Source organism: Pleurodeles waltl, chromosome 1_2 (assembly GCF_031143425.1).
Source record: "Pleurodeles waltl isolate 20211129_DDA chromosome 1_2, aPleWal1.hap1.20221129, whole genome shotgun sequence".
Taxonomy (NCBI): Eukaryota; Metazoa; Chordata; class Amphibia; order Caudata; family Salamandridae; genus Pleurodeles; species Pleurodeles waltl.
The window spans coordinates 1,191,608,593-1,191,621,532 of record NC_090437.1 but is presented as its reverse complement, the minus strand read 5'-3'; the positions used below and the strand labels follow the sequence as shown (position 1 = coordinate 1,191,621,532).

Below are 12,940 nucleotides of genomic sequence, written 5' to 3'. Positions count from 1 at the left end.
TTACCACTCTGATATCCACTTTTCCCACCCACTCCTTAGCCCTGGTAGCAAATTGTCTCACATTAAAATGTTTGTGTGACTACATTCTTTTGCGCATTTAAGGTAAAGTTCACGTAAAAATAGGTTTGTGAATTGTGACACCCTTCTTCAGAACTAGGAGAATACTGGAGTATTGCATACGAGTTAATTGGCACAGTTTACAAAAGTCAAAAAAGGTATAAAAGTAGATGTGTGTCATGTATACATATGGACATTGCATATCAAATTTAAACGTACGTCATTATTTGTTAATATAAGTTCAATGCATTATTTTAAAGTATATTTAAATATTAGATAAAATACATACTTAATGGCACACATACAGCATTCTGTGGCATTATGAAAAGACATTGTGATATCATTTTTCAAACATATAGGATGTAACACAATCCTTGCAGACAGATAATCAATAAAAAATGTAGGTTTTGAATGCCACTCCCAAACAGGAACCACACACGCTCAGCACTAGCCACAAGACTAGTCAACATTTATTTACGTTTTTTCAAGCATACTTGAAGTATAGTGCAATTCATATCTAACTTTTTAAATAGCAAATACAACAGTAGTTAACACATGAACGAAAATGACTGTGAATATTATATAAAAATGATAAATGGCACTCCTTTATTGCAAAAGATAAACAAAATATATGTCAGTCACCAATACCCTTTATCAAGTAACTTGAGTCCAATCTCTTTAAGGTAATACCCAAATATTTTCCAGCAGACGAACAGATTTTATTGTCCATACCGCTGTCCAATAATATTAAGGTACCCTCAGTATTATCTATTTAGGAAGTATCTTTCTTAGATATTTCACACAGTGTATAAAATAGAAATGTAGAAGTGTAGATTTAGGGCTACATGTATCAAAGATTTTGTTTGTGACAAGCAATGTGCGAGTATCAAAACCGTATGTAGTATAGTGTCATTGACACTATTTGCGACTCGCAAGGGGGTCGCAAATGCCCACCTCATGATTATTCATGAGGTAGGTCGCAATTTGCGACCCCCTGGGAAATAGCGGCCCTCACAGGAATGGTGGCCTGCTGGAGACAGCAGACCACCATGTCTGTGAGTGCTTTTTAAATAAAGCAGTTTTTTTTTGTAATGCAGCCTGTTTTCCTTAAATCCTTAAAGGAAAACGAGATGCATTACAAAAACAAAAAATGAAACGTTTTTGTTTAATTTTTTCAGAGCAGGCAGTGGTCCGTAGCTCTGAAAAAATGTTTTCAGTGACATTCACAAAGGGGAAGGGGTCTCATGGGGACCCCTTCCCGTTTGCGAATATGTTAGCACCAGTGTGACACTGCCGCTAACTGCGATTGTTTTGCGACCGCATTCGCGGTCACAAAACAATCATACATGGAACTGCGAGTCGCAATTAGGAAGGGAACACCCCTTCCTAATTGCGAGTCGCAATCCTGTTTTGCGATTCGGTAAAAAGTTTACTGAATCGCAAAACTGGGTTTCTGCATCGGGAAGTGCATTTTGCAAATCGCAAACAGCCAGATTCGCTGTTTGAGAAGTGAAAAATCGTTAGTACATGTGGCCCTTAGACTTTTAAATGCACCGGATTGCTTCTGAGAAGTGCCAGTACTCTCCAATCAAAAGTGCTGGGTCTTTGCTCAGAAGTGCAGGTGATCTCTCTTTAACTTAAAAAAACAGCAAGCACCCAGTTCCTGACAGTACCTGCCTACGTAATACACTCAATTAATGATTTTGTCCTTGCATAAAAAGGGACAATACAAAAAATGTGGTGTGTGTAGTTAGGTGTTTTAATAATATAAAAACTATGGGACCGATTAGGAGTTTGGTAGACGGAAAACCCGTCCGCCAAACTCCCAATGGTGTGGTCGCCACCATGCTGGCGACATCCCTGCCGGCCCCATCACGACTTTCCCACTGGGCTGCCGCCGGTCAGCCCAGTGCGAAAGGTGCCGCAGCATTGGCGCTGGCTCATAATAGAGCTGGTGGCAATCCTGCCGCATGCAGGGAGTGAAGTGCATTTTGAGGGTGCTGGGCAGGGGGACCCCTGCACTTGTTGTCTACCAGCCTTTTCATGGCGGTTGAATCGCCATGAAAAGGCTAGTGGAGTACAAGGTTGTAATCAGCAGGGCGGCGCTGAGTTCAGCACCGCCCTGGCTGATTACCACCTGCACTGTAGTCAGCACTGTTGTCAGCCCGTCGGGATCTGGCGGGGACAGCGGTAGGTTGGCGGGTCTGCCCGCCATCTTCGTAATGTGGCAGTCGGAACGCCATAGCTGCGGGAGTCCGATCGCCACCGCTTCTGACTGCCAGCCTCATAATCAGGCCCTAACGCTTAGAAAAAAAAAAAAAAAAAAACACTGATTCACCAGTTATAGTTAACTGAGCAAACAGAGTGGCCTACTGGATTACAGGCTTGTGGTCTAAATTTTTTTTTTTTTACACATTGTACAGTTATTATTGCCCCACTATTTCATTTCTCAAATTTTTGTTTTTCAAGTTTCTTTTTTCTAGAAACTTCTCAAACTCTCAGTTTTGTGATCTGATTCCACCCTCTCTTTTTATCTTTTTGTGCCTCATTCTTCTATTTTTCACAAAACTGCTCCCTGAATTACATAATGCTTATAATAATGTACTGTAGATGGCACCAAACAAATTCAACCTGTAGCCAGCCATTAATTACGAATTCCACAGAATTGTTATTGTGACGGAGCAATTACTGTTTTCACTTTCATCCTATAATCAATGTCAAGCGCTGTGCTGCACAGTTAGTTTTTGAACAAGATTCTTGTACGAAAATCAAGACTTTCTCATTTGAATCACTCACTAGAGTATCGAAACATATTATACATTTCTAATTGAATATTTTCAGGTGTGCAACTACTCATAACCATGATCGTGATGGAGAATGGGGCCTCTGTGAAATTGTTGATGAAATAGGTAAGCCTTTCCACATGGCTTCTTCACTCTTATGGTGTCATAAAGCAGCTCTGATGCTTGGTGAACATTGTTGTTTTTAATATCCATTGTCTTTGTCTATGTACTATTTACTTGTTCTAACCTTTTTACCTATTTCGAACAAAATAATGCAATAGAAAGTATTGTATGGATTCATGAAATATGTCTTAGACTATTGAGCATTCTAGATCAGCGGTTCTTAATCTGTCATCCCTGGAATCCTGGGAATTTACGGCAGCTATTCAGGAGTACCCGTACCTCTAACCAAGGATTGTCTGCCAATAATCATAAGCATTTTTAGCTGAATAACTGTATTCAGTGTGTTTCTCATATAATGATAATTGTTTCAACAAGTAATAATGATACTACTGTATTGCCTCCCCAATTTATTTCATGTATGTATAAATTAAATTAATAAAAATATGTTTAAAAACTAAGCATTTTAAAACGTTTATAGACAGCGGCTGACTGCCGTTCAAGCCATAGCATGTGTGAATGTGCACAGTCACTTTTCGCATTCAAACACACTCTAACCTAAACTAGTATTCAGCTTTTGACCAAAACTCTTTGAATTGCTCATGATTTTCCATAAAATTTTACACATATTTATGCTTTTTTAGCGCCGCATTTGCGTCATTTTTTGATGCAAAAGCGGCGCAAACTTACAAAATACAATTTTCTTTTGTAAATTTGCGCCGCTTTTGCATCAAAAAAGGACGCAAATGCCACTCAAAAAAAGTATAAATATGGGCCTTATAGAGCCAATGTTCTAATCACTCTGTGATCAATGCATATATTCCCAAAGAGTCCATCCAGGCTGCACATTCTCCCTGCCATTGTTTTACCTGGGCAGGAATTTACAGAATCTATGCACTTACACTTCTAGTAAACAGTGGAATGCCTGCACTTCTCAGCACAGCTGAAATGCTTCCACCTGCAGAGTGCTACTTTCTACTAGGAAATATGTACTCTGGCATGATGAGCACCCGGTCTTCTAACTTTTATGCAATCACTGTGTTTGTCACCTTTTGAAACAATGACTCTGGATGGATTCTAGTTTTTTCCATACCAAGCTTGTTTGCTGCCATGTGTCTGTCTGAGGCCCGTGTCAACCAAGGTACTATTTCTGTTCCATCACTTCTGCTGAGAGGTTTGATTTCACATGATTACCTACTGATTTGTGATTGTCTTATACCACTGTGTAGCCACTCTCATATTTAGGCATGCATTTGCAGAGAAATTAAATGTGCTGAGTTTATATAGAGTGTATGCCTTGGGGGTCCCCTATCTACAAGTTGTGATTCAAAAGGGTCTGCAGAAGGCATAGGGTTACAAATGACTGTTTCTAGATTATTTAAGTAGCTATATTGAACTAGCATAAGGAATGAAGAAGAATAAATGGTGTACTGCACAGTACTGTATAAGTAGAGAGACTTTCAGCAAGTCACTTTCTTTTGTGTTAAAATACTAGTAAGAGTTCTGCTGTGGTAGCCATGGTCTAAAAACTGAAGCAAAGAAAACTCACAATTTATTTACTAGATGTATGTACTGTAAACCCCCCCCCCCCCTGCAAGGAGGTCAGTGCCTTATTGCATTAATTACTATTGTTCATATACCAGTGCAGCCTTAAAGATTGGACCTTGTGGTATTGTTTTGAAATACTAACTGGACAGTGTGAGATATTAACATTTGTGTCTAAACCTATGTGGGAAACGATAGCATACTCCCAATTTAAAGTTCCAGCATGCTCCTGCACTGGCCATGGGTTGTTGACCAGCTTCCCCCACCCCCATACTGGCACACTCGGGATAAGACACATATAGCAAAGTCATTCCACTAGCAGTGAGTACTGACTGCATGGGCTCTGTATTCAGCTATAAGCACAGCTTGTTATTACTAACTGCCACCCTTACCACCAACACCTACCATTTTTTTGGATTCTGTTTTCTGGTAGCCTGAAATTCCACACCATAGTGACTCAGCCAAAACATATATAATCCCATTCTATTGACATCCGCATACATAAATAGAGGCACACTGCTATTTTGGAACTTCTCACTGAATCTATTGTAAATGCTGCTGTTGATGATTGGCATTCATGGTATCTTGGACAGCACCGTTTCTTCTGCCTTTGAACCTTCCTTGCGCCTAGTTTTCTCTGTGCAATAGTTTTAATAGATTTGTGTATCTGTTTGCCCAAATCTTTTGTACACAGTAGTAAATGTCCTCCAGAGGTACAGCAATGTCAATATAAGCCAATATTTTTACTGTCTGTTGGCATTCTTTTATGACCATCTCCTTCTTGCCTTTTTTTCCAGAAACATGTCCCACTTACTCCACCAAGTTTGAAAGCCTTCCAAATCAAAATTTCACCTCCATTTTTCAACATCTCTCTTCGGCCTTCTTTTTACCTCACACATGTCCTTGTCCACAACATCTTGACCACACATATCGTACCAATCACCAATACACTTCTGTCCCATCCTGGATTTGTCTGTCCTTGCACAAGAGGACCACTATGATCTCTTATCTCCAGGATCTCACTTCTCCATTGCTCTTCCCAATGACAACATACTCTTGTCCCTTATATAGACTTCAGCATTGTGTTGTGGGCTGCAGCTCGCTTCTCTCCTCTGTTCCCTGCTTGCATAACCTTCTCTAAATGTCCTTCACTGTCTCTGTCACTGAACCTGCTGATGCTCATTAGGTTTTTTATTACTGAAGTTAGGGGAGCTGTTCTGTCTGAGGTGCGGCCATGACCCATGCCATCGCCTTCTGCTTCCTCTAAGCTCTCCCCTCTGTAGATGTTCTCCTCTGTCTCCAGAGTAATCATTACTACACAGCTAGGCTGCTATCTTGTCATCCTTTTCATTGATCACGGGCTCTAGGCCCACTACGTCATGTCTGTGACCTGATATTATACCTCCACCAATTTAATTGCCCATGCCACATCCTGTACTCCGTCTTGCAAAGAACCTCTTTCTCCAGAACTAAATTCAGGGCTTCTCCCAATATTCCTGAGGTGGGAGTGGCCCACTCCACCTCTACCCTCTCGATAGTGTGCCAGCCTGCACAATCTGCTGATTGTTTTAATCCACCTTGATGAGGGCATCTGATGTGCTCACCTAGCCCCTCCTTACTGGGATTCTTGCTCTAAACCATGGTCACTCTCCTATTTCAACCTATGTATATGTGGGTCTTCCACAACTGAACTCTTTATCTTACTGGCACATTCTCTGATGACATTCTCCCACCACATGCCTTGTACTGATGTGCCAATTGTGGGCCCTCTGGTCCCACCACCACCTCTCCCCATCTTCAAATAGCTTTTGTGGTGGCCAGCCCTGATAGCCCTCAGCTACTCCCCTATTCCTCTGGATGTCATGGTTATAGAGGCTTGTCGCACTGCTCTGGGGTGGCCTGACTTGCACCCATGCCCATTCAAGCCACCTATGTGACCAGAGGCCCTGTAGGCCTTCCAGCACTCATACCCCATCTGGGGCATGGTGAATCACAAGCCAGCACTGGGCCGGCACTATTGTGATGCCACCCTTATAGGGTTACTCTGTGTCTTAGATATTGCAGGGGTCCCGACATCCGCTTGTGGCCACTCACCCACCCTATGTATCTTACCACCATGGCTACTGCAATTTCAACTCCAGACAATCTACGTCATGTGATGCAGACAAGACATTCTGAATGCTTCCCCACCCCAACACTGCAGGCACAGAGGGCGCTTACCTGCCCTCTGCCGGGGGCATGCAGATATGCAGATGCAGGCCCACGTTTACATTTGAGGGATCCATATGCTCGGTACCCCAGCAGAACAGTCATACATATAATACCTTAGTTTATAGAAGTAGTCTATCAAAATGATAGTTTGATATATTTATATTATACAGAAAGGCTTGTACTGACAATTGATTTCTTAGGGGGTAGGAAATTGACAAATATATAATCTTGCTTCCTTTGTTTATATTGTGTAGTTATTTCACAAAGAATTAGATGGCTTATGTCTAAATAGTAGCCAAAGGAGGGACATTTTTCTTGTGTCTGAGGTAGAGCAAACAGTCATTTCATGAAAATCCTTTTCAAAACACAGAAGTAGCATATTTAGTTGATTCCTGAATAGATACCCCTGGACACTTATGCAAGTTTAGTGTCCCTACACCCAAGAGACCAAGGAAAACAAGAGTGCCACTCATGTTTATATGCTAGGGATTTGACAGAGAAATTACACTTGTTGTGCTTCTGGGTTTGGGGTCATTCGTTAAACTATTCATTAATAAAATCCAGTTGGGATTCCAAAATGACCAACATAAATGTAAGGGGAGAGGATTCCTTATTTCTTTCTCTGTTATTTAGTGAGGGTCTGCAAGCAGGGTAAACAAAGAAGATTGGCTGAAAGGAGTGCTGGTAGGAGTGAGGGGAGTTCTGTTCTCACCCCATCCCATCTTTGTCCTTTCTTTCCATCCTTCAGCTTTATTTTTGGGATGCTGCGGGTCAGATTGAGGATGTCATGGCATTACCAGGCTCAGTCTTCATCATCCAACTGAGAGATTTGGATTGAAGTTGCAGACCTGTGAGCAGCTGCTCCACTTCTGGCTCTTAGCTCAGACATCATGGAGGCTAAGTTGGAGCGACAGGGTAGTGCCCCCACTCTTATGAATGAGCTTTGTAACAGTTGTGTGGAGCTGACACACAGTCAGAAAAGTGATAATTAGCTGAATACACATAACACACCAGTTTACATGCTTGAATAATTTGAAGGTCAGGAATTATATGTATGTTAACAATTACCGATTGATTGGGTAACCCCAAAAGTAAGTTGGGCATGTGTTTAAAAAAAGATTCAACAGTTTGGCATGGTTCTGTGTGAGTTTAAAACTCTGCTTCAAACCATTTGTGTTTACACATGACGTATCCCAGAACCACACTAAAAACATGATTTAAATAGTTTGAGAAATTCCGATTAATTCACAATTGATCCACCACAAGCCTTTCCTTAGTTTTTGAAATTCGTCAAGACCTGGTGAGAGATTTAATGCAGATTTAGACTAGAAATTGACTATTAGCTATGGAAAAATCCATATTATTAACATATGCGAGTAAATATTTTATCTTTAAGCAAACAAGCAGTTGGTGGGGCCATGAGACATTGATTGCAAAGGTAGAGGTACCCTAATGTCTATGGTGCAAAGTAGGTATAAAAATTAGAACAGGGTGAGCAGGGTGAATCAGATGAAACTCAGTTTAAAAAGTGATGTTTCTGGGAGAGAATCCTGCTTATCAGTCACAATGATTCTTTGTCTGATTTTATAATATATTTCTTCAACAAGCAAATATTCAGCTCATGAAATGTAGTTTGAAGTGACACTAAGAGGTGACCCAGTCATATAGCCTATGTCGAACAAAGCTAGATACTCAATTTGTCTTACAACTATGAGTTGCAAAAATCGTATTTGTTTTAAATGGTTTTCTTGATTTATACCTTTTACTTTGTCAATTATTTCATTATTTTCTAATCTCTCTATCACCAGGTTCCTTATTTTAATAAACTAAGGCAAATCACTTTAAATAATATGTAATATTTACAAAGAGCTGTGAAAGTTGTCATCACAGTTTCTGTTTGTGAGATAAAAGTCTTCAACTAGCCCTTAAATTTATTAAAATAAACTGGATCCATGAGGCTTATCACAAGAGACTATGATTATGAATTTATCAGAGTGTGCAATGACCTACTGTCAGTGTTCAATGAAGGCTCTGCTATTTTCTCAAACTGACTAAACATTAGTAATAGAATCAAACATGGGAATGATCCGAACTCAGGAAATGGTAAGCCTTAATCACTGCCACATTTAGATTTCTACAAACATTGATAGCAATTAAGTCCTAAACAATGTCAGTCAACTGTGATAAATTAGGTAAAATAAATATCATTCTTATGCCATCGGGAAGCTTGTCAGAAGGCTATTCCTTATGAATAACCATAGGACCATAAGCAACATGAAAGGTTTTTATGAATGAGGTACAACTCTAAAACATGCCACAATTTCCCTGAAAATAGGGCAGCAAGTGTCTCACCATCTGGGCTAAACAGGCTTCACCCGCAAGTTTGCGGCAAATCTTTGGCCATAAGTAGAAAGATTTTATGGGATCAGACCCTGGGTGCTTTAAATTGTGACATAACATTGCACACATCAGTTTTCATCACTTACTGGGTAAAGTTGGAATGTCAAGGATTCCCGTGCTATCACCTCCATATCAATATTAGTGGATTTACAGCATTACCATGTCACACAAGTGGCATAGAACATTCAAGCAGAAGGTCCAATTGGTAGGCGGCAACATATCCCAAAAGAGGTATAGAACAATGAAAGAATTATGGGTGGTATCGTAGTGGTTGAAATGCACCCTAAAATAGGCATCAGCCACCTTCATAGGGTATGAAAAATATACTATAAAGCCCTGTTGGTCTTCCTTCACACACTATGACACAAAAACACACAATTTGATGGAACAAAAAACATCAAGCTAACCAAGATATAAAAAGGCAATCTTTTTGTTTCCTAGATAACATACATAGGGGGCTGTTCGCAAACTGCATATATGTAGTAAGTTTAGTGGTCCTTCATTAGTACTCCTAAAGTACTTCAAAATGGATTTTACACACATACATGTGTAAATCTCCACCTCCACCTCTCCTTGCATTGACTTGGGAAGATCCTCACACTTTTAAGTACGTTACTTAGTGGTACATGTGGTAGGAAACAAGGAGAGTGGTTGAAAAATAGGGCATGTTTACTACCAAATAGGTGATGGTTAGGAAGGCGTAATGAGAGGTTAAGTGAAGGTCAAGGAGGGGTTCAGGGAGCGACGTGCTTGCACCCACAAAAGGGTAAGCTCATTGCTATTCATAAACTGTGCTTCTAAAGTTACTAAAGGCTAAAAGGGAACCACACAGTAGTAAATTACTCCAGCTCAGAGCTGAGGTAAGTCCAGCACCACATGTGGCCAACCACTTGTATTGCACAACCTCCCATAGAAAATAATGGAGGTAGGGACTTAAAATAAAAACTCATAGAAATAATGTGAAATTAAACCACATTATTTAAAATAGTTAAAATATAAATAAATATAATTTAATGTTTAAAAACAATCCAAAGCATTAGCCTTAGCCTATTGACAGCTGGTATGCAAATGTGTGAAATATATGAGGTGAGAAAACTACTTGCAGAGCAGAACAATGTCTGAGGCCGGGATACAGGATGGACTGGGTGTGGGACATTTGAATCCTATTAGCCCAAGAAGGACAGTGGGTGTGGACCCAGAAACATCATTAACTTAAAAGGGACAGAGGTGATGCCTGCCCATTAATAGTTTTTTTATATTTTTTTATTCATTTAAACACAAACCAAATAAACATACATTAATACAGCAGATCTCTCGACGAGAGGATAAGGATATATGAGAACCATTACAAATCGTATAACTATTGCGGTATCCCAAATCGCAGGCGGGTCTCTGCCAGTGTCTCTCTCTATATGCTGATATCAAGGGATCCGTTTAAAAAAAGAGCCTCCACACCGGAGGAGCGCAAAAGTCCGCCGCCCCAGAGTAGGACAAGGACAGACACACCCAATGGTATTAATCTGACATCGTCGAGCAGGAAGAACTGCAAAAAATAACAGTTGTAAAAACCTCTAAAAACAGGCAGGTGGAGCACACATTCACATCACGCAGGATTATCATACAACAAGGTAACTCACATGATCCGAGGGGGAATGAAACGCGCAAATGGGAGACATCAGTCACACAGCACCCTCAGTCTGCGTCGCCAGATATTCATTTAGAGGGACCCAGATATCTTTGGGGCGGGATCCCTCTGGCATAAGTTCCCAGAATACTAGCAGCTGATCATGACAAAAAGCAGCATCTCGAAACCAATCAGACCTACGGGGGGCTCTCCCCCGGCCCCAGCACATCGCGACTCTACACTTAGCCAGCAGCATGAGAAGGCCCACCAAGCGTCTATGCGGACCCTGAACCTCGTCCATATATCCCAACAGCGCTATCTTAGGGGAGAGGGGGACCTCCACCTCTATCATTCCAACAATCGACCGTCTTATCTCCTCCCAAAACTTATACACTTTCGCGCACTCCCATGCCAGGTGAAAGAAGCCCGCGTCCCGAGCCCCGCAACGAGCGCAGCATGTATCCGCTAGCAGCCCCATGGAATGTAGTTTCTTGGGCGTATAATATAGTCGGTGCAGAAACTTAATATGCAGCAGGCGCAGTCTATAATTCGGGGACAGTGTCCTCATATGAGCACAACAACTACGCCACAACTCCGGGATAGGCTCCCCCACATCTCTCTCCCATGCAGTCCTAGAGGACACCACAAGGCCACTCCCCTGCTCCTGCATTATACAGCTTAGTTATCAGCTTGGAGGGGGATCTCGCGCTACAAAGTGCCTCCAGAGCACGAAACTCCAAGGGAGCATCCAGCATTTCAAAAAATCGATCTTGCAGCAAAGCGCGGACCCGGAGAGCACAAAAACGTTGCAACGGGGTGCCATCGCATTCCGAGAGTGCATCGGGAATATCCAACAGCCGACCGTCCACTATCCAGTCTCCCAGCACCGTCAAGCCAGCGTCTCGTAGAAACCCGCGCACCCCTCCATCGCGAAACATCTGGGCATCAGCCACTGCCATAACAGGCAGCGAAGGAGCAAAGGGTGCGGATATCCCAGCCCGCTGCATTAACGCTCTCCATGCTCCCGCAGTGCAGGAGACTGTGTCAACTCCTCCAGAACGGGGGGAACCCGACCGCCGAGCGCGCATACCAAGCCGTCAGGCCAGACAGAATCACTCTCCGGTGCAAGGTGTGGCATATAACGGGTCGGATTCAGCCAATAGTGCGCAAAATGCGCCTGTGCACAGTGATAATATAGCTCTAGGTCTGGGGCTGCCAATCCACCCCGCTCAAATGGCAGCGTCAGTTTCTCCCAATCGATACGGGACTGTCGCCCCGCCCACGCCAGCCGGACAAGCGCAGATCTCAGGCGCCGGAAATAGGCCTTAGTAAGTGGAAGGGGAAGATTCACGAATAAATACAGAAATTTGGGGAGTACCACCATCTTGGCAATAGCAATGCGACCAGTCAGCAAAAGTAGCAAAGCTTTCCAGACCTCCACCTTTTCCTCTAGCCATGTCAGCGCTGTCCCATAATTAGCAAGCCGGAGGGATTCTGCATCACAGCACAGGTGTATGCCCAGATAACGCACCGGTCCATCTGCCCAAACCAACGGGTATCGCGAGTCAAATCTCTCCACGCTAGGAGTTAGTGGCAGGATCATTGATTTCGACCAATTAATAGTGACCCCAGAAAAATTCCTGAAGCGAACAATTTCATCTAATAAGATGTCTAATTTCTGCCCGGGGTTTCGCACGTATATCGCGATATCATCTGCATATAAGGATATCAAGACAGGGCGTTGCCGGAACTGTAAGCCGCTATTGCTATATTTCTGTCGCAGTCCCGCCGCCAGAGGCTCCATCGCAGCCGCGAAAAGAAGCGGAGACAGCGGGCAGCCCTGTCGCGTACCCCGCGAGATCAGGAATGGGGCCGATACACCTCCGTTAAGGCGTAACCTGGCAGTGGGCTGGGTATACAGCAACCTGATCCAGTTCACAAAACGCGTGCTGAGACCCACCCGGTTCAGAAGCGCAAACATATATTCCCAAGCCAGGGAATCAAAGGCCTTAGCTGCATCAAGAAACACTGCAGCTACATCATCGTCTGTCTCTAATGATCCCAGCACCGCAAAGAAAGTACGCAGATTATGGCTCGTGGATCTCCCAGGGATAAAGCCTGATTGATCCGGAAGAACCATTCTAGAGAGTAGTGGTTGTAGTCGAGTCGCTATCATTTTTGCAAGGATCTTGTTATCAAT

The 12,940-nt window shown here is 42.5% G+C and overlaps 1 protein-coding gene and 1 long non-coding RNA gene across 3 annotated transcripts in view; one reads left to right on the top strand and one right to left on the bottom strand.

Annotated features, from left to right (window-relative positions):
* Positions 1-12,940, top strand: part of HGFAC (HGF activator) — a 600,748-nt gene that overhangs the window by 169,481 nt on the left and 418,327 nt on the right. The window contains exon 4 of the mRNA XM_069203474.1: positions 2,899-2,966. Within this exon, the coding sequence (XP_069059575.1) occupies positions 2,899-2,966 (68 nt within the window). The remainder of the gene's footprint in view (positions 1-2,898; positions 2,967-12,940) is intronic.
* The window catches only part of LOC138249525 (uncharacterized), a 456,612-nt gene that overhangs the window by 133,768 nt on the left and 309,904 nt on the right, over positions 1-12,940 (bottom strand). The gene's annotated exons all lie outside the window — the stretch shown is intronic.